Source organism: Thermobia domestica, chromosome 6 (assembly GCF_964235325.1).
Source record: "Thermobia domestica chromosome 6, izTheDome1.hap1.1, whole genome shotgun sequence".
In the NCBI taxonomy this organism is placed as follows: Eukaryota; Metazoa; Arthropoda; class Insecta; order Zygentoma; family Lepismatidae; genus Thermobia; species Thermobia domestica.
Window position 1 is genome coordinate 244,309,425 of NC_137459.1, and position 26,345 is coordinate 244,335,769.

At 33.2% G+C, this 26,345-nt stretch overlaps 1 protein-coding gene across 3 annotated transcripts in view; it reads left to right on the top strand.

The window, feature by feature from the left end:
• The window catches only part of onecut (homeobox protein onecut), a 588,009-nt gene extending 561,910 nt beyond the window's left edge, over nt 1-26,099 (top strand). For 2 of the 3 annotated variants that reach the window (XM_081762691.1, XM_081762693.1), the window contains exon 4: nt 22,227-26,099. In XM_081762691.1, the coding sequence (XP_081618817.1) occupies nt 22,227-22,481 (255 nt within the window). In that variant the 3' untranslated portion in view covers nt 22,482-26,099. The remainder of the gene's footprint in view (nt 1-22,226) is intronic. The other variant, XM_081762694.1, reaches the window with a different exon arrangement.
• Nucleotides 26,100-26,345: the final 246 nt, after the last annotated feature.

A 26,345-nucleotide genomic window follows, 5' to 3' on the forward strand; every position in this document is an offset into this window, starting at 1 on the left:
AAAAGATCCATTAACTTCATAAATAAATAATTTAAAATATCTTCGTATCTAGCCAAGTATTATTAAAATTGTATTAGCAAATGCATGTGTCAAAGTGTATCAATATAACACAAGATGGAGTCATAAGAGCGTTTTAACTGACTAAAGCACTTGTTCTTCAACTGGTAGAAAAAAATTGAAACGTAGATAAATCTCTCGTTACAAGCTCAATAAACTTGTTGACGCTAATTCAATTTCACTTCAGTTATTCTGCCGAACATACAGTAGCAACAAATTCGTCACTAATTCCAGCTGTTCACAAGACCTTTTCTCCACATGTGTGCGCCATACTGAATTTGCTCTTATTTTCAAAATTCATGTAATTCAGTACAATGAAATGTAAAATCATGACTTATAATAATAATAAACTCTTCCTTCCACAATTTGAGGTATAATTTTGAAAATTAGTGCAGGCAAACGAGATTCGTATCCGGTTTATGAAATACCTGCCAAAATTTTAAGCTTCATGACCTTGTATCCAACGGTTCAGAAGTAACATGCGATAGTAATGAAAATCCCTCACTTCGTCTGATGATGAGATGGGATTTTATGAAATTTAAACTAGTAAATGAGATATTCGTACTCTGTTTACGAATCGTTCATTTACCTCGATATGAAAATGAATGAAATATTCTTATTCTTTGAATAAAATTAAATAAGTCGCAATACTAAGTTTTGTAGCTATGTGTCCAATGATTCAAAAGAATTTATGCTGATGGATATAATGTTCATTCCATTGTGTCTAGAAGCCTTCATGTACCATAGTTTGCCGACGTAAAAGTTGTTAGAAAAGATTGCTGCTGCTCTTGTGTGTGGCATATATTAACTCGTGCAAGTAAATGATGAATTTATATTCTCTGAAGCAAAAACCCTTATATACCAAGTTTGGTTCCTGTATGTTTAATATTTCAAACGAAACCTTTGATAATGGTAAACTTTTTATGTAATAATCAGTTTTCTCACACCTTACTTCAGTTTTTTCCCTATTGGTGAGTTTAATGAAGTCAAAGCAAGACGATAGGTAGCTTATAGCCATTCTGAGATATCAATGAAACATTTTACCATTTTATTACTATTATCCGTTTGATGAAAGTCAAGCATGTAAGTGCGTCACGTTAATTCCTAATAGTAAGCAGTCACACTAATAGCTAATAGATGTCGCTAGCCTGAATGCCTATCTGCCTGACACCAATAGATGGCGCTAACGTACATGTAATTTGCTGACTAAAATTATTATGACGATTTAATTGCAGCATAAACTGTGTTGTTTCAGTTTAATTACTTGAAAATGGATAGTGACGATAATGAACATGAACGTGCTTTGCTGTTTATGGTTAGAACAAGAACAGTAACCATATTTAAATACGAGGATTAGCGTTTTTGGAATGACAAGTTAGTTGATGGGCAAGCTAAAATAGAAGTTAAATGTAAACAATTAAAGTTTAATATAGCACAATTTCAACCTCGGTATTATTATTGAAATCGGATCAATAGTTTTTGATCAATTGATAACCATACATATAAAGTTGTATTATATTGCTTAAAGCCTCAAAATAATTCAATCAGATTTTCATGTACTGGCACAGCACGCACTCCCTATACTTTCTTCCGAGAGAGAGAAAGAGGGCGAGGGTTGTTATTTCCTGTTACTGCCTACTAGTTGTGGTCACTACAGGTAAACGGAAACGTCAAGGAGAGCAGGTTAAGCATGGGAACCCTAAACAGTGATACAGGCCTGTATGACTTACGAGTTTTAACTAATGGCACAAACGCTAGTGAAGCAAGGAGAATAATGTGCAAAGGATTTGATAGATATATGGTAAATGAGCGAACTAATAGCTGTGGTTTAACACAATTAAGAACGGTACTGAATCCTTCCACAGAACGCACTAAGTATGGAAAGTTTCTAAACCATAGACAACGAAGCACTCAGGAGGTCCTTGCGGACGATAATGGTCAAACAAGTGAAACACTGAGAGAAGCATTCTGCAGTACATAAACTTTTCGCCAACATTTACACTGTTAAAAAAAAAAAAAAAAAAAAAAGTATAAAGTGGGACGATTGGTTCCACATGAGTTGACCGTGGGTCAGCGACATGAGCAAATGCTTGTGTTTCTCCCTTACACTCGTGAGAGAAACGTTCCGTTTTTAGACATAGCGCTGACGTGAATCCTTTCGATACCGTCGCTGTCATCGTCAGCTGGCACCTCATGAATCTACTTCCAAACAACCAAAACCACCACTGTGTCAACAGATGGTTATGTTTTATGTTTGGTGGACTACTCGGGGTATCGTTCATCACGAATTGTTGTCCCTGACTAGACAAAAATTGCAAGCATGAAATCAAAGTAATTGGAACGTTTGAATCAATATTTGGAAAACCTGAGCCAGTACTTGTGAATGAAAGAGGTGTTACTCTGTTTTAGAACAATTCGAAATCACATTGGTAAGGTCACTCGACACCATTATCTGATTTAGTTGGGAAATTCTAATGCAAATCTATTCATATATTCCGCTGACATTCTACCATCAGGTTACCACTTGTACAATTCGTTAGACAGCTATCTGTGGAGAAAACGGTTTCAAACACTCAAAGTGGTAATGTACACGCTAGACAATTCCTTTAGTCCATATTTCGCTGACTTCTACTACCGCAGGTCCATAATCTGTCCAAGTGTAGGATACAGGTTATTTTTATGTAGTTTTACTTCATGTTATTATCTGTTCTTTTGTAGGATCAAAATTCAATAGAAGTTTGTGGGTATTCAGTAGGCATTGCTATAGAAAGGGACTCATATTCTGTTTGTTTTTTTTTTTTGAGATCACGCAAATAATAATAATAATAATAATAATAATAATAATAATAATAATAATAATAATAATAATAATAATAATAATAATAATAATAAATTATTTGCTTTACAATTTGAAATGCAATCTTATATATTTAGGATCTTTCACTTATTTACCTTAAGCCTGTTTATCTATTCTTTTGATGTTATCTGTCTTGATATCAAAATTCTAAAATTTCAATTTGTTAAAGGATGCTAGTGTGTTGTTTCAACACAGTTGTAATATGTTGCTAATACCGAAAAATCCGTCTATACAAATAAGAAAATATTGTGTCACAGTGGCGTAACTAAAGCCTTGGGGGCCTCCCCGCAGACAGCGTGTAGTGGGCCCCTTCTCTAAGTCGCACTGCACAATTTGGGGGCCCCCTGATGGCTTGAGGCCCCCAAAAGGCGGGGTTTGCGGGGCCCTTATTTACGCCCCTGTTGTGTCAGTACGTTATATCTAGATTACAGCCATAGGTTAGAAATTGTAACAACTCTCACATTTACCTTGCGTTACTCGTTGTAAGTGCAGGCCCGGACTGGTCAGGGCAGAAGGGCAGGGATCCCTGGCGGGGCCCTCTCTGAATATATGCACAATGAATATTGAATAACATGGAAAGTAAGATAAAAGTAAGATAAGTTGGAGCACAGTTACTCGTTATAGTTTGTTCCGTTCTCCGAGTTTGATGGCCCCCAGCTTTGAATGTAACCTTGGGGTCCCATGAAACTAACAGTATTATAAAGTTTTGTTTGGGGCTGATTGTTCGTGGCCTAGTAAGAATGTATTTCAACAATACGAAGAACAGCATTGCCTAAATGTGTATTGAGGTCCCATGAATGCCGAATGAGACTGACTTATAAAGTCCAGCTGGGACCCTCCGTTAGTCGTTTGACAAGTTATTGCAACACCATAAAGAAACAGAACAGGGGCCCCACTATCACGCGTAAATAAAACTGATAGCTTTCTGAAGAAAAGCCACGCCCCTCACCCCATCGCATCGTGAGGCTCCTACATGCTACATGGGAAGGGAAGATGGGGCCTTCTAAGTGAGGATGATCTTGCCGGCGCCCTATACCCCCAAGTCCAAGACTGTGTAAGTGTTCACGCTTGAAAACGATAAGGCTTTTACTTCTAATACTATGTGTGAGAGTGCTGTTTCTTACAAGTTGTAACATTTTTTTTAATTACGGAAGTATATCATAAATATATTTGTACACTATTTAGTATCTTTTTTATTTGCATGTCTGTAGTAGATTACATAGTTTATATTAAGTTTATAGTTTATATTTTACAATTTATTATGCCAGTACAATGTCAACATCAATTATATATATATGAGTAATTAACACTATACATTCTTGGTGACTGGAAAATATCAGTTAAATTAACTATGAAAATAAAAATTGTATAGAATTCACTTCTTGTAAAGTTTTGTTTGTTTAAGAGTTAAACTTGGATAAGGACTTACAAAGTAATATTATTACATCATAGTTATACTCTCTTCTGCTAGAAACGTAAAGAATTGTGAAATTCACATTTACTGTAGTTGTTTTGACGGCAGGTTGCAAAAAAGTGAATTTTAAGTTAATCAAGCTATAGTTCATGGAAGGTTTACAATTATCTAGTATGTGCGTATTCATTGTGTTGTTAAATGAACTACATAGATACTAACTTTAGATATTACTTATATTTTAACAATTTACGTATTTAAGACATGTGAAGAACGAGCTGAAAAAAGGACATTATATTTTATTAGTTATCATACATTGAATTCCAGTTTCGAATACATTGCCTTATTAGTGAAAAGCTGTGGAATTGTAACATTGAACATTTTAATCACATGTAAGAAAAGTATGCCGCTAATTAATGAGAAAACATTTTACAAGCATCTTACTTATTCCATCTAGAAATTTGGTATGTTCTAATTATTTGTGAAAAGATTCTTTACAATATACTTTTTTTATTCATTTATACGATAAAAAAATATCCATGTAAAAGTTACTACTGTTATATTATTTTTATTTTGTGGTTGCATAAGTAAGTATTGAAGATTTGGTAAAATAGATAAGTAGAATTTCTGTTCGAAACAAGAAATATTTGAAAATTAATAATTGTTATATACCAGTGTATTAACCTGTGAGTTATAAACTGGTATGTCTGAAACATGCTGTATCAGTGACAGATGTTAATGTGAACTATATACTGAACAATTAACTGATCTGCGCTTCTAAACGATTTAGCAAACTCAGAGTGAAACAATCTATCAAACAGAGTTGACAATTTTCTTTCTTCGCGCGTGTAAGATAGTGTTATTGATAACGAAACAATGAAACATTTAATTTCGACTAAATTTATGTGAAATCGAATTTTATATTGATATTTGCTATTTCTATAACTCGATTATGATTATCTCTCAATTTTCAATTTGAGAGATGACCATGAATAGCATTATTAAACCCCTTTAAGACACTTGTTTCAGCACGTGTTCTTCGTTACAACATCGGTCATATTTTTCCATTCTTTGTTGAATTCTAAAGAGCTTAAACTTTTTTCTGAATAAACATAATATCTCCTGAATAATAATAATAATAATAATAATAATAATAATAATAATAATAATAATAATAATAATAATAATAATAATAATAATAATAATAATAATAATAACAATAACAATAATAATAACAATAAAATGTATTTATTTATTTATTCATCAGAAAATAACAAACATAAGTTCAATAACAATTTCCTGTACATATAGAACATTACATTGAAACATAATAATAAAATAATAAATTAAAAAAGAAAAAAAACAATTAAAAACAGATCAGCCATTCATGCAAATACAAACACAAATAAACATGCATAGAGATACAAAAAACACAATAATCACATATATTATGAAAAATGACATCAACTAAATTGTTTTTGGATAATTCCTCTTTATCAGCTTTGGCATTAAAATTTCCCACTATCATTACCATAACGTAATAATGTGTTTTATTGCTCATCTCCCCTAGTCATAAGACCACTCTTTTTTTCTTTCTTCATTTTCTTCGGCTGGTGCATATATAAAAGTTGCCATCATCTTCTTGAACTGCTTTTTTAACCTAATATTGTAAATCTTTTCATTGGTTGGGTTACATTTCAAAAGATTTTGGTTATTTATTTAAGTTTTTTTTTCTTAAAAATCATAAAGCCGGTTTCTAATTATCAGTTCTGTTTTCTGGCTCACTGTACAACAATGCATACTTTTGTTATCTATAATGGTTTGTCCATGTCGTCTAATTTCATGTGAAGCAGGATATTACTTGTCCATTTCATTGTCGATCTTTGTCGTCTTTCCAGATTCCAACATTTCCTTTACATCCCATGTTGATATCTTTATATCTTGTGTCTTTATTCTGCTCTAATGTCAGTCCTCATAGCATCTATTCTGCCAAGGCTGATAGGTTTCTGAAAGGTTGTCTTTTCTAATTATAATATTGTTAACCTTATTCCCAATTCCTAATCTAGAAAGTCAAGTTTTTCTGTCAGGGTTTTCCTTGTTTATACGTATTGTCTGCGACTGCTTATTTGACAGAATCTGCAAGCTTATCTCGCAGTTAACTCTCAGATCTGAGAGCCATTGTACTATATGTAACTTGCCGACGCGTCCTATTTCAATGAGTACTGCGTGGTCCTCGTGAACCTGGGAGATTAGCTGCTGAAATTTAAGAATAATTCCATAATGGCAGGCTTTTTGGAATGTCTTTTTGATGATCACTAATACAATGCGAGAAGGAATTCTTTTATAACAGTCATTCTACACGTAGGTGTTAACACCCCCAGGAGGTGTTCTCGTGTCCAAAGGGGACGCTGAAACAGAAAGGGAAGGTTGGGGATAGACTATTTGAGAGATGTTTGAAATTCCATGACTTGTTGGACTTTTTTCTTATTATTCTACGAAATCCATTATTCATTTTACAAATTATCAAAAGTTCAGACTTTTTTACAATAATAATGAAGTATTTATTTTATTTACTTATTTATTTATTTATTGACACCATAGCCAAAGCTTTGAATCGGTCACATAAAAAAAATACATGAATACACAATTCATGAAAAGTTTATCACACAAAATTTAAAAACATGCAAGAAGCAACATATTATTATTATTATTATTATTATTATTATTATTATTATTATTATTATTATTATTATTATTATTATTATTATTATTATTATTATTATTATTATCATTATTATCTAATCATTGCTAAAGATGTAATGATTCTGTGGAATAGAAAAAAGCCAGTTAAGTTAGCATTTTTCAATAACAATCAGTTTCTCAGTATTTCTCTTCATCACCATAATAAAACCTAACTTTTTGCTGCATTTATTATATCCTGAGTTTTATATAAATAACACCAAACACAATAAACAATACAATAAATCCAACAATAAAAGATATCCAACCGACAAAATAATGTGCTTATTATAGCTTTAAATAAACCGGTCAAAGAAACGCTCGTGTTCCTTTTCTTTTGGAAAGTGAAAGGGAATGTATGTTAAAACAAATATATATCTATATCTATATCTATCTATCTATCTATCTATCTATCTATCTATCTATCTATATATATATATATATATATATATATATATATATATATATATATATATATATATATTGCATGTTTCGCGGAGAAGAATGCATGGGAAAATATGCCTAATGTAAGAGAAGTTCCTTTCATTTGATTATCCTCTCAGCAGCGAGACTTTATGAGACGTGGACCTACAGCTTAACATGGTATCAGTACTACATGAGCTACAGCCGAGAGTCGAATCCTGGTCTCCCACACAAAGGCGCGTACGCTAACCGCTTAACAAGGGAGCTCGAATCCATTATATGAATAACAACTATTAACCTTTATATGTGCCCTGGGAATCCGAGTCAGAAATTTAATTTCCTGGTATGATTTCGGCAACCAATTCTGTTGCCATCGAATGCCAGACAAAACGAGGAGCTTCGGCTTCATAAACGTTATTATCTCTTACTTGTCAAATAAAATTCTAAGATCAGCAATCATCTTTTCCACTGTTGGTGATCATCTTTTCCACCTAACACACTATCTTAAAATTTGGTGATACCATAAAAACAAACAAATACATAAATGAACTAATAAAAACGATCTTAAATGCAATGATTTACACACGCTATATGCAATTTGGAATATTTCACTTCAGTTGTTTTTCTTCTTCTTCTTCTTCTTCTTCTTCTTTCTCTTTCTCTTTTTATCTTCTTTAGTAGCCTATGGACAAGTTGCTTCAACTTGTAGCCTCTGTACGAAACCTTACATATTTGTTACCTACACTATTTACAGTCATAGGGATTTTCATTTAGGTTAGTAGTTTATTTAAAATCTTTTCTGTTATTCTTCTGAAGAAATACTCAATTTTCGAAAGTATTAAATATCTTATTTCAAGGTCACATAAAACTTGGTCGAACCTGAAATTTCATACATTGATAAACAAGAAACTACTGGGTACTTATTTTTAACGAAGATAAATAAGTGATTAATAATATTAATAATAAATAGAATAAAGATAATAAATAAATAAATAATTTTTCAATTCAGGATTATTGACTGTCTTAAAGATACGCAATTTCACAACACTTTTTTCTATAGTCTTATACAATTTTCATTACTAGAAATTACAACTTGGAGTGGGTGAGGACAAAGTCGCTTTCCCCAAAACAAATATTTCTTCCCACATTGGGGAAGTGATTTTGCGCCCACCCTATAGATATGTGTAGGGTGTCCACAAAGTCTAACCCATGGCCTTTTCTAAGAAACGGTTCGAAGTTGAAGATTCCTACTAACATGTAGCATATACTGTGAAGATCCACTATTTGAAGTGTTCATGACCCAGGAGGCCGAGGAGCAGAAATTAACTGAAAAATTTCGAATGTCTAGGCATCAACTTGACAAAAGTGCTCTCCTTTTCGAGTTTAAGGGCAAATCATGTAACAATTTGGCATCCGATATTTTTTAATATATACCCATCAGTGATCACAAAAATGCCGGATGCCAGAAAAAAACACTTCACGAGAGGGGAGGGGGAGGGGTAGAAAGCCGAAATCTTAGCCGTTTCTATTATTCACTATATCTCCGTAACGATTTGAGCTACAACATCCAATTTTTTTTCATTTTGTTTGCCTAATTGTTCTCTACAATTTAATTCTAGTGCATTTTTTAGTTAAATATAATGGTTTTCTTGTTATTTTCATTTTTACTCAGTATTGGTTGCGCGTGACGTCAGTATTTTAGACACAGATTCTTTACACGGATCGAATTCGGAAAAATGTTTCCTCTAAAAGTTTTTCGTCATTTTATGGTCTTTCAAAAAATGTATATCTATATTAGTGTAGGATTAATAGTGCCTGAGTTATAAGCGACTTTATTCTGTCGTGTGCGAAACTGATCACGACGCGGCCCAAGAGTTACCTTCCCACAAACGGTAGATATTAGCAGCCGATGATGATTAATATATATATAACCTTCTCTGCCTGCAAGTATATAATCCTGATGATTAAGTATGTCTATAATCTAATTAAAAATATCCAGTTTTATTATAAATTGAAGGGCTTTTCGGAAAATAACCGTTTTCAAAACACAAAATTTCTCTGAAGAGTAAAAAGATAGCTTTCCCTAGTACACAGTGTGAGAAACTCTGCAAATCTGTTTCTTTATACGTGTCTCTGATACCTTCTAAAACATGCACAAACATGCAGCCTTCTATTCATTTTTCTTTAAAAAAATCTTGTTTCGACAAGAGTTGTTTTTGCTGCAAGTTCTTCGATTTATATACTACAGTGGTAGTGAGCGAAATAGAGCAGAAACCAGATTTCAAAATTGCCTTCAAGAGAGAATCATGAACAATTTGCCATTCACGTTTTATTTATATATTACCACCTTTCCTTTTAATACTTACTGTAACGGTAAGAAAAAAAGATATGCCTAACACATTTTATAAATGATCATTTTTTAAACTGTAAAATCTTATTTACAGAAGAGGCCTATTATTAAAATTGCTTACAGTTGCTATAATATAATAAATCTATAATAAGAAACGTAATAGAAGGAAACCATGCATTTAAGAAATCTCTACACAAGAGAACAAATTATTTGATCTCTAGAGTTAGTTCTCAATAATGTTAAGCTACTCTTATATCCTAAAATGATAAAGAAATTTGTGATGTCTTTAACGAATCATTCAGTTTTCTTCATCACTCTGTTCATTAAGTGATATTGAATTTTTATACTCGCTCGGACAACTACATATTGAAGTTCACAAGAAACCGCGATTCTTACATTTGCATTTCAAACTTCCTTTACTCAAGTTTTTGACAGCTACACATGGTAATCTCTAAACAATCCTTGGAAATATTTTCGAGTGTTTTCTAAACTGATCTCAGAATTTGACTCTCCAATTACCATCCGGAGTCTTCTGGCGTTGGTGGATAGATCTCACACTTATCAGCGTTTCCCAAATTGCTGTTTGGAGCTTTGGTAATGGGATCTGTTTATATGTTGTTTCAGAGCATCACTAGTTGGAGGTAATTTCTCCAGGCTGCACTTTCCTGAAAGTGGGAGCCTAGCTCCATCACAGATCTTCACATTTATCTTGAGGAGCTTTGTGAAAACCAGTTCTGCAGATTCAATAGTGTTTGCCGATAAAGCAGTCTGTCCTAAGGAAAATGAAAGGCCACTGTTTTCTGAGTAAGTAGACCATAAGTGGCAATGCATTGCTGGAATTATCACCTTTAGAATTCTTTGTTGTTGTCTTCTGTAGTTTTAAAGATAAGAAGACTGTTAAGTCAATATTCGAGATCAATGTTCAAAATCTTGAAGGGAGGCATGAAGAAGCAAATTCTAGAATGATACTTCATGCTGTGAATCACAATTCAGAAAGAATTGTTGTGATGAGTAGAGACACCGATGTATTCCTGCTGCTGATACACCATTATGACAGAATTTCTTGTAAATAATTGTACATGATGGCGGGATTTCAAAGAGAAGTAGGTTTATTCCAGTTCACCACCTTTGCCACCAGTTATCTGAGAATGAGAAGAGAGGTAATGGCTTATCACGCTCCACTTGGATGCGGCATAACGTCACATCCAGTTGAAACATCAAAGATCAAGAACCGTCTACTTACTCATATCAGAAAACTGTGACCTTTTATTTTCCTTAGGATAGACTCCTTTATCAACAAGCGCTATTGAATCTGCAGAACTGATTTTCACAAAGCTCCTCAAGATTAATGCGAAGATCTGTGATTAAGGACGGTGACGAAACACTCGAAGACGCACTACTTGCCGAAAGACCAACACATGTATAAAATGAAGATCTTCAGTCAGAAATTGAATCGAATAGTGTTTAGACATGTGAGGAACTGGGATTACAGCTCAGTGTAAGTGAAAAGGCGTTCGGCAGCACCTCAATCAACTTAGGAAGCACTACAAGTTGAGTCGATGGGTCCCACATGATTTGACTCTGAGCCAGAAGGCAACGCGAGCAGACACCTGTGTTTCTTTGCTCTCTCGTCTGAGGAAGGAGTCATTTCTGGACAGGGTGTTGACATGTGATGAGAAGTGGCTCCTGTAAGAAGCTCCACGGCGCCGTCATCATTGGTTAGCATCCAATGAACCGGCTCCAAAACAGCCGAAACCACCACTGCATCAGAAGAAGGTCCACCTGTGTGTTTCGTGGACTGCTCGCAGCATCGTGCATCGAGAACTGCTACCAGATGATCAAAGCATCAATGCGACTGTGTACTGGCAGCAGTTGATCGTGTTCAAGAAAAACTCAAAATTCTGGAGCCAGCACTTCTGAATCGCAAAAAGGGTCCTCCTATTACAGGACAAGTCCTACGTGACCAAGATGGCCCGAGAAACCATTCTAGGCTTCGGGTGGGAAACACTATTGAATCTGCCATACTCCCCAGACATTGCACCGTCCGATTATTACCTGTTCCATTCCTTGGACAACACCTTAGAGGACGCCAGTTCAAATCCCTAGTAGAGGTGCAAATGCACGGCCCACCATGTTCTTCCGCGATGGAATCCATGGTTTTCCAGGATGTTGGCAGAAGGTCGTCAATGTTGATGGGAACTATTTTTGATCTTCCAGGTATGTCTAAGGTGACATATAGATGTTCGAAAGTGGGGGGTGGAAAAGCGACAGAACTTTCTTAGTTACTTTTATATGAGAGTGGCGTGACATTATTGAGAAATAATTCTAGAAATGAAATAATTTGTTCTCTTGTGTAGAGATTTCTTAAGCATATGATTTCCTTCTATTACGTTTCTTATTGTAGATTTATTGTTTTATAGTAACTGTACACAACCTTAATAATAGGCAAGTGCTTCTTTTGTAAATAAGATTTTACAATTTAAAAATAGGTTTTAAATTGATCATTTATAAAATGTGTTAAGCATATCTTATTTTTGCTTTTTTCTTACCGTTACAGTAAGTATTAAGAGGAAAGGTGGTAATATATATATATATAAAACGTGGATGACAAATTGTTCATGATTCTCTCTTGAAGGCAATTTTGAAATTTGGCTCCTGCTCTATTTCGCTGAGTGGCATTGTAGTAATTAATCGAGGAACTTGTAGCAAAAACAATTCTTGTCGAAACAAGATTTTTTTAAAGAAAAATGAATAGAAAGCTGCATGTTTGTGCATGTTTTAGAAGGTATCAAAGACACGTATAAAGAAACAGATTTACAGAGTTTCTCACACTGTGTACTAGAGAAAGCTGTCTATTTACTCTTCAGAGAAATTTTGTGTTTTGAAAACGGTTATTTTCCGAAAAGCCCTTCAATTTATAATAAAACTGGATATTTTTAATTAGATTATAGACATACTTAATCATCAGGATTATATACTTGCAGGCAGAGAAGGTTATATATATATTAATCATCATCGGCTGCTAATATCTACCGTTTGTGGGAAGGTAACTCTTGGGCCGCGTCGTGATCAGTTTCGCACACGACAGAATAAAGTCGCTTATAACTCAGGCACTATTAATCCTACACTAATATAGATATACATTTTTTGAAAGAGCACAAAATGACGAAAAACTTTTAGAGGAAACATTTTCCTGGATTCGATCTTGTAAAGAATCTTTGGCTAAAAAACTGACGTCACACGCAACCAATACTGAGTAAAAATGAAAATAACAAGAAAATCATTATATTTAGCTAAAAAATGCACTAGAATTAAATTGTAGAAGACAATTAGGCAAACGAAATTTAAGAAGTTTGGATGCTGTAGCTCAAATGGCTACGGAGATATAGTGAATAATAAAAACGGCTAAAATTTCGGCTTTCTCTCCCTCCTCCTCCCCTCCCGTGAGGTGTTTTTTTCTGGCATCCGGCATTTTTGTGATCAGTGATGGGTACATATTCAAAACATATCGGATGTCAAATTGTTCCATGATTTGCTCTTAGAACTGAATTTTTAAGCCCCGATGCCTAGACTAATGGAAAATTGTGTTAAATTAGATGGTATTTGAAACTTCGTAAAAGAATGTCGATGTAAAGAACCACACAGCATATTCTAACCAGCGAAAACCTCTACTCAGGAAGTAACGGACGAACCACATCTACAATTTCTTAGGTCTCGTGTAGGCATTAACGGAATGATATCTACCAAGTGCAGAAATTTGTTTGCCGAAGCACGTTACAGACACACATACACACACGCTGGCATACTCACAGTAATGTCAACTCGGATTTATTTGTACATTGCTAGATTTCAGAGTCACAGTAGTAGAATTCGAGTTCGGTCTTAAATTTAGCATTAGTTTAATTTTGTGAAACTCTTCTGTCGATTTCGAATTTTTGACGGTATAGGCTACTACAGAAAAGTAAAAAATTATTAGGAACATTCGGCCAATATCGAAACACCAAATAGGTCATGAAACACAGGAGATCAAATTGTGTATTGAAAACTGTATCTGTTTGTACGAACTTGACCTATACAGAAATCGTCGTTCACTTTCGTTCGTAAATACGGAATGTAAAGAACCCGGCGGATCATCCACTTATCACGAGCACTTCAAACAGTGGGTCCCCACAATACATGCAATACGTGTTAGCAGAAATCTTCAACTCCGAACTGTTTCTAGAAAAAAGGCCCGGGGTCAGAAGGGACGTGTGTTATTTGTTTTTATCTGTCCCCAGATAGCACAAAAAACTTTTTAAAAATGTTTAAAAATTTGCAAAGGCAAACTAAAAAGTTTGCAAAAAACTTGCCTTTTCAAATGAGAAAATTTGCCGAAAGTTCAATGCAAATAACGAAGTTGACGCTGGCTGAGTTTGCAGCAAAGTTGCCTCAGAAAATGAAAACATCTGCCAATACAAACGAAATGTTTGCGACTGCACAGCAAGAAAGTTTACCAGGACTTTGCTGCAAATATTTTGTGCAAATTTTCTTTGACAAAATTTCCGAAAATGAACTGATGAATTTTGTGAAAATATTAAAAGGTTTGCAGCAACATTGCAGAAAGTGTTTTCACGATCGCAAGATCATGTTTGCTGCAAATATATCAGGTAATGTTTGCTGCAAATTTATAAAGTGAAACCTAACTTTATGAAACATCAAAATTTTTATAATGTAGATCCCTCTTTTCTTAGTGGCAAGCATTAAACATCTTTAGCTACTTGCCAAAGATAAGAAACTTGTGAACGATAAACGCACAGACAAAGGATATTGCAACTTATCTACTTACTCAACGATCATATCCCTGTACTTACTCTCACACACATTCACAAAATAACGTCAGGCTGCCTGGGTCAATAAAAACATCTGATAAGAGACCAGTGAGTTTATTCTGGAGTCCTCTGATGTATTGGTTTTTCTCGATTCTCACTTCCCGCTTGTTTTGTCACAGTTGATGTAGCGCAGTGACTTCTGGGTACCATGCGCGCGCACTCGGTAATATCATCACATATTTGCTTTCAGCAAGTTTTTTCTACAGAGTTGCAAACTGTTTGCGACGGCAAACTTTCGACGCTATATTTTCAAAAAAGATGCAAATTAATTGCAGTGGTGAATTTATTTTTATAAATCAGCGAAAATTTGCAGATCATATTGAAAGCTTTTAATAAATATTAAGAAATTTTGCCTTCGCAAACTTTCAGATTGTTTGCTCCACTAAACGAAGCAAAAATTTGCCGCAAGTATTCGTGCTATCTGGGTCTGTATACAGAGAGGCTAACTGGCAAAAATTAAAAGATTACATTTAAAAATGGATCAGCCAATTTGTGGTAAACCGCTTCAATTTGATCCGTAGGTATAACTGAAAGCAACGAATTGTGAAGCGGACGTAAGAATAAAAGTAAGAAATTATTCATTGTCGTTCAAGAACAAGACGTAAAAGACAACGACATTTAAATTTGCATATATGTCAGTAATGTTATAATTCTAATTAACCAATTCCATATTTATATTTTGCCTGGTATAGAATAAATTAAGAAAAAAATAAAACATTTCTTCCTGTAATTTTATAATACTATATACAGACATTTGTCTACTAATCACTTTTTTACTAATCAGATTTATAATTTCTTTTAATACATAATGTTTCCTATTCAGAAATTTCTTGCTTAAATTTTAAAATAATTATCTATTAGCCAGTTTTTAAAAAAGAACTCAAAATTCTTACTCTCTGTTTCTTCAGTTCTAAGTGGCAATGGATTATATAATTTCATTCTATTTTGTGTTTTGCTCAATCAGACATAGGTAATATCTATTTCATTTTGCGCCTTGTATTGGGTAAGTGAACAGTACATCGAACTTACAATTTTTTTTGACATACATAAGTAAGCTGAGTATATACTTGAAAGGATAACCATTTTCAATGTCCTTGGAAAAATATCTACAAGATTTTCTTTCTGGAATTCCTGTTATTTTTCTTATCGTTTTCTTTTGCAATGTCGTGTCATCAGCATAAATAACATTGGTTTCTAGTAAGTGTTTAAGCAAATCGTTAATATATATCAGAAAGAGAAATAGTACGGTTACGCTTCCCTGTGCCATTCCTGGTAATACATCAAGAATCCTTGTCTGTTTATTTTGTAAACACACTACCTGATTTTTACTTTCTGAATATAATGTGATCAATAATAACTCAGTTTCTCTTACCCAATAATATCGCAATTTTTCTATCAAAATTTCATGTGAAACAGTATTGCCTTACTGAAATATAGTAATGTTGCGCAAGTGAATGGACCGTTAAAAAAAAATAGTTGCTATGAAATAGTGAAAACCTGTAGCACATAACGCTAAACTAGAAACAATTAAAAGTATTTCGCTAAATGCTTCATCGGATACGCAGGGAAAGACGTAGAAACAAAAAGTAAGGAACATAAAAGTAACTGTAAAAGATCCAGTTGGGTACTATATTGAAATAGAGAGTAACGTGATATTGCTCCGTGATAGTGTTGTGTGATAGTCCTTTTACAATTCTCTGGAAAACGTATATATATAAGAGTTCGTAAAGCAAAATTGCTTTTCAATTTTCAATATAAAATCAGAGGAATGCGATGCAAATGAAATATTGCGTTGCAAAATACGATACACTTACGATTATAATTTATTACCGTAGTGAGCTACTTTTGCGACAATAGGGTATATCGCAATCTGTCTTTCCTTCAAGACAGAACGGTTTTCTTTCGATGTCGTATATACCAGTAAACGTTCAGTGATAAAAATACCCTTGCTTGAAAACAAAACTTGCCCCTTAAGTGTATTTTAAGTTCTCAATATTACAAACCAACCAACTCTGGACTACATATTACTGGATACCAGACATAGATGATTCCTTGTGTACTTTGATATTATATTGCATCTGGAAATAAATTATCTTAATGAAATTTCAACGTTTCTGAAACAATATCACTATAGGAATAACATGAGACTTTAGCAGTACTTCTTTTCTGCTCTTCTATCTTTGGTAAGGAGTTCATAAATGACAGATCTAATCGTTACATAATACTGGCCCAGAAATATTCTTTTCGTTAAAACCTCTTGATTTCCATTGACAGCGGAGAAAAAAAGTAATGTTTGGTTTAGAACTTTTAGAAAAATGGGAAAATGAACTAAATGTGAGTACTTCGTTTCGTGATAACGTTATAAATTTACCACTTAATAGGAAACTTGATATGGACTCATTCAAAAGAAGCTACAAGCTTAGATAATCTACAGGACACAGTTAAAATTAAAAAAAAAAAAAAAAAAACAACAACTGACATTACTTTTTTCTTTGCGTTGCTCTTACTTATCATTATGTTTGTGATACACAAAAAATGTTAATTTTTAATTACTTTGTATCCACCTAAAACATCAAAATATAATAATAATAATAATAATAATAATAATAATAATAATAATAATAATAATAATAATAATAATAATAATAATAATAATAATAATAATAATAATAATAATAATAATAACAATAATAATAATTTCCTATACTACCAAAAATGCTATACTAAACTTACAAATTGCTATACCAATTTAAATTTGTTTAGCTACTTGAAACGTACGTAAAACTTAAAATCGAAAAATAAATAAATAACACACACACACACATATATATATATATATATATATATATATATATTGGTTTCAAATACCTACATCTTCATTTTCTAAAAGGCTAATCAATCGTATTCAGTATATGACTAATTTTATTCCACATATATACAGATGTTACGTACAAACTTCGCTAAGCGATTCATTATGTCATGGGACAATTTAAACACTAGCAATTTAGGGTCGTTGAAGCCAAAGTAAGGAAATATATAGGGTATTCCAAAAGTCTGAATCTGACTTTTCAATTATAAAACTGTATGCATTAGGACTGATATGGATGGAAGAAATGTTAAGGATGAATACTGAATTTTTTTATCTATCTCAAAATCATGAATGAGGTCTCAAAGTTTTTGTAGTATCCTTTCGAAACATCTCGTGTTTTCTATTATTATTACTGGGTCAAGTTTAAAGGGGTCGTCAGCAGCGAGGCTATTTGTACCCGTCACGATGCCAACTTTCGAGTGGAAGGACACCTAAACGAAGGAGACTGATATAATAGGTCTTCGGGTATGAAAGATGGCTTATAGTTTTCAAATCTTAAAGCAGTTTTGTTACATGGTTGTTAGAGTTACTACAGTATGATAAGAGATCTTGTTTAAAGACAATATTCTTATTTAATTTCATTTTTGATATTGTTCACATATTTTGCTATTTTTTCATCTATAGCAAAATCAAGATTGTTTTTAAGATTTAGATAATTTTCTTTGATGGCGAGGAGGGAAGTTAAGGTAAGCGTTCCAAGTTAAATTAAAACGGAAAACATTATCTCTGAAAGAATTTAGCTGAATATGGTAGATTTCATACAACAGAAAGAGCTTCAGTCCTACTTTAGCCCAAAGATAATTTTGCTTTTCTCTAACATTTTTATAGTATTTTTTCGACTTTCGTTTTACTTATTTTTTTTTTTCATTTCCTTTACTGTTTATTTTCTAGTTTCGCCACTGCCATATGCAGTGACATCTAGTGTCTCAAATCTGGCTTACAGTAACGTAATCGTTCACAAGTTTTAAATAACACTTTAAAGTGTACTATGTCCATTAAATGAAAAACTAAAAAGTGAAAACTACAGCACTTGAACTAACGGGCATAAGAATGAGTAACTGAAGATTATATTTTTTCTGCGACATTTTACGATTTGACAAGATCATGTATAACTAACTTGTAGGGCATGCCAATAGGTGCAAGAATCCACTCGAAACTATATTTTGCAAGTAAATAAATAAATGAAATAAAAAAAAAGAACAAAGTTTGTTCCAGAAACATGAAGTTGTCGCTAGATTTTCTAGTGAACAACCCTATCCATTCGCTCGTGTCAGAGAGAAAGTGAGTCTTTTGTACATGTGTGAATTAAGCGCCTCAAGAATAGGTTTCATTTCTACATTCTCATCACTATACCACTTTTGGATTGCCAGAGTCTGAAAGCCCGTCACAGATTTACAGTGTGAATCGTAACTCACTTGTTTAGTTTCTATTTTAGAATCCGATAAACATTGTAGTGTAACGTCTTTTCATTTTTTTTTTTTTTTTTTTTTTTTTTTGGATAGGAGAAGGCGTTGTACCTATGAACACTTTTAGAGTTTTTGAAATTTTGGTGCTAATATTCAGCACTTTTCCCCCAATTTTTGTCGTATATTTGAAGTGTTATCTCTTTGCTATCAGATAGGATGATTTTTAGACGTGTTACGTAATTGCAATAGCTTTTATAGGCTATAATAAGAACATATCCGTTTTGTTCACAGGTACATTATGGTCATGTACCATTGAACAGACCCTCTTGTACCTTTGAACAAAGTGATAATTACAACATTTCTTCGACAATAATATGAAAGGAAGCCACAAATATTAAGAGTTATAAATTGAAATAAAAGGTTTAGCAATAAAAAGTTCCCCAGAATTGAAATTTTATTAATTTAATGCAAAATGGAAGAGACGTTCTAACAAAAACTTGTGAAAAATAAACTTCAGCATATACAATTCTTAACATAACCTTACCCTACAATCTCAACAATTCTATAAATGTCAAATGCCTTTCCAGGATTGTTTGAATGCCATGCATCTACCGCTTGGCATGGTCCCAACACAGTTTTGTCTAATGGCTGTAACTTGTTTGAAGTATGTGGAGGCAGTGTCACCATTATTATCCCAGCTTCTCATGCCCTTTCAATTGCTTGTAAACTAAGATGAGATACGTGGTTGTAAAGAACAAACAGAATTCGTTGATCTTTTATTGGCTTTGTATGACTGATAAAATGGTCTAAAAACTGAGGAAAGCAATTTTCATTTGTCCAACCACTAAGATTTGCCGCTCCAATAGTCCCACTTGGTGCCCTCCTTAGCATAAAATGTTTGAGGTTTACCATGGTAAAAATCAGTATAGGTGGTACGTGGTTACCGATGGCATTTACTCCCGCTATCATTGTCACTGTTTTTCAACATTCGGCTGAAGTTGCTGCTTAAACTTCCTTCATTCCTTTAGGGATACAATACTTCCAGATTCCTGAACTGTTGGTAAGCCTGTTTCGTCTACATTCTGCTGGGATTGGTGCATATAACTACGATGAACCCCTCTTAAATTTTCGAAGAATCAGTTTACGTTTTCACGATTAAAGCTTGTGGATCGTATAAGACTAGTTGCGTCTTGCTTCCTCAATGAAAGTTTCTCTTTGTTTCTTCAGAAACAAGCGCATCCGCTCCTCACCTGCAATTTCGTTGAGATTCCACTGACTTGTGTGTTTCTTCCTCTTAGCAATGGCAAAATTGTAAGCTAGTTCTCTTGCAATTGCGATTTTTTTTTTTTTTTTTTTTGCTTAAATAGTTCATCTTTGCACATGTTTTCATGTAGTCTGCAAATTCTCTCTCTTCACTCTCAGAAAACGCCCTCTTTGTATCGTATCTAACACTGTGTGAAAAAGATTTCGAAGAACCGGATTTTAAGTACATTGCCACATGTTTATGTAGAGCACCTAACTTTATTTCGTAGATCCTGCTCGCTTCACGAAAAGAGATTAGTTGCAACAGCTGCATTCATAGCTTCAGGATCAATTGGCTCTCTTTTTCTCCCAATCTCACTTCGCGTCATTTTACCTGAAACACATGTAAAAACAAGCGAATATTTAGAAACTACTTAAAACTATAATTAATAACTTTATAACCTAATCTAATCTATATAAAATATATCAATTGTTTTAACTACTTACATCGTATTCCTTTAAACAGGATTTATCATTCAAAGGTACATGATGCATTAATGTTCATAGGTACAAGAGGGTAACCATTACGAAAAAAATGTTCTCTATTAGCTTAAATGTTGCACAGAAGTTAAAACTAAAAATATTGCTGTACTCACCAATGATTCTATCCCAAGTTTGGACAAATAAATATCGGAAGTTGCGAAAACCGAAGAGCACAAAACTCAAAAGGTAACTACAAAAATCTTCGTTTTGGAGATGAAAAAATTAAAAGCAACATTACTCAGCAAAACACTCAGTAAACAACAGCCAATCGCGTTTGTAGTGCTCTTTTTCATTTACTCTTTCAAACGAATTTTAATCACTGCAACTAGATAGCTCTGAATTCGAGAAAGCCACATGTGTTCAAAGCTACAACGTTTCAAAGGTACAACGCCTTCCCCCAACTTTTAAATACTTTTTACTTTTACTCTAAATGTATTTTATTTGATCTGAACAAATGCGTTGTTCATAATATTATGTTAAGTAGAAAAGATATTTCATCATGATAGTTCATCTGATTAATAAAATATTATGTTTTCTATATTAATGGAGTAATCAAAAGGAGTTGGAAAACATTATTGGAGTTGGAAGGAGGAGGAAAACATTGTTTTCAATCGTTTTGTCAGTTACTTTGTATTGCTCAAGGTACAATTGTTACATGTAGCCTCATTAATAGTTTAGATTTTATTCAAATGTTTCACCAATAAAAATAATAACATTATATAAGTCATATTTCTGATATCTGTGTGAAAAAGAAATATTTGCAGAGCTATACAAACGTAAAATAATTGTAAAATATTGTCAAAAGAATAATTTATAATGTGCTATTTTATAACGTAGTCATGTAAAAACTCACATTGTGGTCGTTTATTACATGCATAACTCAACAACTTAAAAGTTACTTTAAGTTGGATCCTGTTTTAATCTATTTTCTTTAAAAAGTTGGATGCTGTTTGAATCGAGCTCAAGAAATCATTCCGTTGGTTGAATATGGTGTTAACGACGAATATAAGAATTAGTACGGTATAAATAACATGGTTACTTAAAGGCTAACCATTAGGAGATGAGTGTGTCTGATGCTGTTAATTAATTTATTGTGAATTGAATATTAGGGATTATGACACGTGTAAGTGATGAATTATTAATGATTGATAAATATCATATAAGCTGATTCAGATTTTTCAGAGAAGTATATAATATAACTACCAGGTGCTTCGACATTGATTTCTAATCTCTCATGCACCTGCGTTCTATTTTTCTAATTTATTTAAGTAATAGTTTCACATTTATATATATATATATATATATATATATATATATATATATATATATATATATATATATATATATATATATAGCTTTGTGTAATACTGTTAAACCCACCACATTAATTAATGAACTTATTTATTGAATATAAACTCGTATCCATATGGTTAATCTTTGCTTTTCTGTTCTTTGTGACAGGAAACGAAGCGACCCTCAAAAGAAATGCAAGTTACGATTGCACGACAACTTGGACTGGAACCTACAACTGTTGGCAATTTCTTCATGAACGCTCGCAGACGGTCGATGGACAAATGGAAAGACGAAGAGCCAGCGAAGACCTCTGCACCACCGACCCCTGCTACCACCACCGTGGTTCAAGTAGCACCAGGGCAGGTTGCCCAGGTGGCTTCAGTTCAGCAGCCTGTGCAGGTGCATACCACTGATGCCTTGTGACACCATGCAAGCTACCCAATACGTGAACAGCAACACCACCATTTGGTGTTCCTGTGAAACGACATTTTTATACTAGACAAATCTGTGGTGTTACATAACTCTTCGGTGTTTTTTTTTTTTTTTTCATGGGAGAAAATAGACACGATTTCCCATACTGTGGTACCTAACTCATGAACCGAAAACAGATTTGATATTCATTCCAAATAAGCATAATAATAAAGTGACTGGATATTTTTTTTCCCTTCGAAGACATAAATTTGTGACGACGATGACGACGACTAGTGAGAACTATTTATCTTCTAAAGATCATTATACTTGGTGATTTCACAAGGGGAAAATAAGAACATTAAAAGCATAATAAAAAGTGTAATAAATAAGTGTGATATTCAGTCCTCTTCGTAGTTGTGACCCCGTAACAATTGTTGACTGGAAGAAAAAGGTGTATTTTACACTTTGTGACCAGCTGTTGCAACACAAGAAAAATAATAATAAATTTTGATGAGAGTTTTGTTTCTTGGAGGTAAAGAAAAACTTTCGAGTGAGGTAAAGTTATAGTTTCTAGTATAAATCTTGAATAGCTAAGATGAAAACTGACCTTTCTCCTGTCGAAACGTGAATAATATAAATATAAGGAGAAAATAACTTTAATCTCAGGGGTTTGCATACAAATTTAAAAACAGTTTCCTAGCCTCCAAGAATCAGGACTAAATTTATGTATATATGTCAGTGTATATTTCTTATGTACAAGTATACATATGCATATATACACGCCCACACAAAAAGAATGCAGTTCCAAAGTGTTAATTTAGCTTGAAGGGTGTCACATGAAAACCATGGATTGTGGTATATATATATATCGACGAGCATCATGGGTAGCAGGGGTGATATGTGCAGAGGACAAGTGACCCTTCCCAGATCTCATATTTTAAACCCTGAACAAAATAGTCTAGTCAGCGCAGGGACCTGTATTTATTGATAGATTCTAGTCAAACGATTTTTTCTTTTTATCTGTGTTATGAAATTATTATGAATAACTTATTTTTAGTAGCATGTTTGTTTATATTGTTGTTTATTATCTAGTCATATTTATTTTTTTCTTTTTAAGAATAAGAAAAAAAGAAAAGAGCATATTATCAATGAATTATACAAGAAAGCGGGTTCATTTCAACTTTAACATTCCGAAAAAGTATTGTTTGCTAAACGCCATGACATAAATCATGACATTTATTTTGTTATTTTTTATTGTATTTCATAATCATCCCATTACATGAACTTCAGTGAGAAGAACCATGAATGAAGTAATATATATATATGTATATATAGGTATGCGTATATATACATATACGGATATATTTTAGAAAAAAAATAGTATTATGTTCTTGCTCACATCAACTGTGGTTGGTTGGGTGGAATGATAATTGACGTTAACGAGAAAAGAAACATAGAAGGACTTGCCGTGAAGGTTCACTTTAATAACAGAGCAATAGCCTTTATGTGTGTTGCTGTGTGTCCTAGGTGTTAGTCAACTTCCTCACCTGGCCACCCAGGCATCTTGTTAATATTGTAACACATCTTGATCTCCTTGTTAAACATTCCAGCAATTGAAACTATTATTTTTGTAGTAACTTTATTTGTTTCACTTACATTTGTCTGGAGTGTTAGTGTAATTTATTTGTATTTATTAATTTATTAAGGGGCACATATGTGAAGGTTTATAGACTGTTCATCTTGTGCCCACACCCACATTCTAGCAAACACGTTAGAAGTGTTGCTATGTGTGATTGGTCGGAGGTTATCAGCTGCATAATAAAAGAAGTGTGCTTTTTGGATTGTCTAATTGACAAGTATAGTGTTATTATTGTCTCCTGTGTTAGTATAGTGTGATTTTTTAAGTTGCAAATTAAGTACACAGTGTTTGAAAGCTGTTTATAGGGTAAATGGTATTACCTGTAAAATGACTCAGTACTGACCACTGTTTTGACTTTCAATTTAAATGACTTGGTCTGAACTTTTTTAAAAAAAGAAATTTCTTTGCAATATCTGAGGACTAGTTGACGATTGCTGAGTCGAAATAGTGATTTATCTAATAGATATGCACAGATTTTTACATTTTTATAGCATACTTGATTTGTAGCAAAGCAACTGTAAATCTTCTTTTCTACTTAATTATCACAGAGCTCAATGTGAAGACATGAACAATAATAATAAGCATAAATTGACCATTGAGCTTTTGAGTCTTTGGTGTATTCTGTTGAGAATGTTGGATTCCTTCACTCTGTACTTACTGTAAGCCCAACATCTCACTTATCTTGTGAGTAGCTTGTCTGTTTGACTGATCAAGAAACGTGGGCCTGGGCACTGTTTACTCTGTTTTTAGCTATTATTGTAAGATACAGAGTTATGGATGGTGTGTTGAATAATTTAGTAATATGTTGAGTAACTGCACAAAATGTACAAACGGTTCCTACGATGGCAAGAACTGAAAGCTAGTATCGTTGCGCAAGCAACAACGACAAATTGAAACCTCCCAGGACAATATTCTAGTCATAAGTTTGAGCTTATAAAACTCAAAGAAACAATCTTTACTTGGGAGTAAAATATTGTTTAAAAAGAAGAAAAGAAAAACAAAAATACTCTTGTTTCTAATTTAAGAAATGTCAGAAAATAGGAGTTATCTTTGGGTTCTTGCCATGTGCATTTAAGTCTGTACTGTGCAATAATTCTCATGTTCCCCATCTTTCTTTTCTTCCTTTTCTTTCTTTTTTAACCTTTTTCTTTTTTTCCTTTTTTTGGTGTGAATTGTATCTTGATAACATATCATTGTGAATTTTTGTATGTGTCAAATTAAGATGCTGCAGCTTCTCTCTTACGATATAAATTATTAATTGATTGCATTTTTTGATAATATTTGAAATTCAACTCGAAAATGAAAAAAATAAATCCAAGGAGAAGTTCATAGCATCTTGTAGACCATAAACTCTTATCTAAAGTGCATATTGCATTTTAGAGTGTATTTAGTAATTAAGTAACTGATACATTCCTTTTTAGAACAATGTAAGACAGGAAAAACAAAACAAAAAGTAAACAAAGAGTATGTTGTGAGAACACTGCAGTAGGAGTGTTTGGCCCCAATACAATAAAAACATTCACATAAATCACTGAACCTTACATGCCCACAACCATGGTCATAGATCATTACGGTCAAATAAAATAATCGATACGGGGCATGGTGACACTTCATCATTACAAAACATGTAAGTCTGTGAAGTATTTGGTTTGATTATGCAGTAGTTTTACAAGACAATGTAACTCCCTATAGGTGAGTAAAACTGTACTTAGTGTGTGTACAATTAGTACCACTTTCAATCAGAAAGTACCAAACTCCCCATTTTTGCTTGTGTAGGTAAGGAGGATGTCTTGTCTATAATAACAAAGAACAAAGCAGCTCGCTGCTAGTAAATGTTTTATAAACTAGCATTGTGAGACCAGTCTGCTGTGTAGGCATGACCACCTCTTGAAGACTGTAAGATTCTGTTTTTCAGTATACAAATCACATGAACACTTGTAAAACATATTTCGTTGTGGCAGTGAATAGAACCAAAGCATTGAAGAATAGAATTTCTGTGTTGTTTTTCTTCGAATTACCTATTATACCTTATTTACTAGCATTAAGTATTTTTATTTATATCTTCAAGAAAGGATTAGATCGTCATGGATGACAGGTAAGGAGTTCATGATAAAGGCGAAAGAAAATAACATTTCACGTTAAATGGTAACTTCCAATATATGTAGTGAAAATACAACAGTGTAGAGTTGAAGAATAGCTTTCACTTAACAGCAGGGTGTGAAAACAAGTATTGAGTT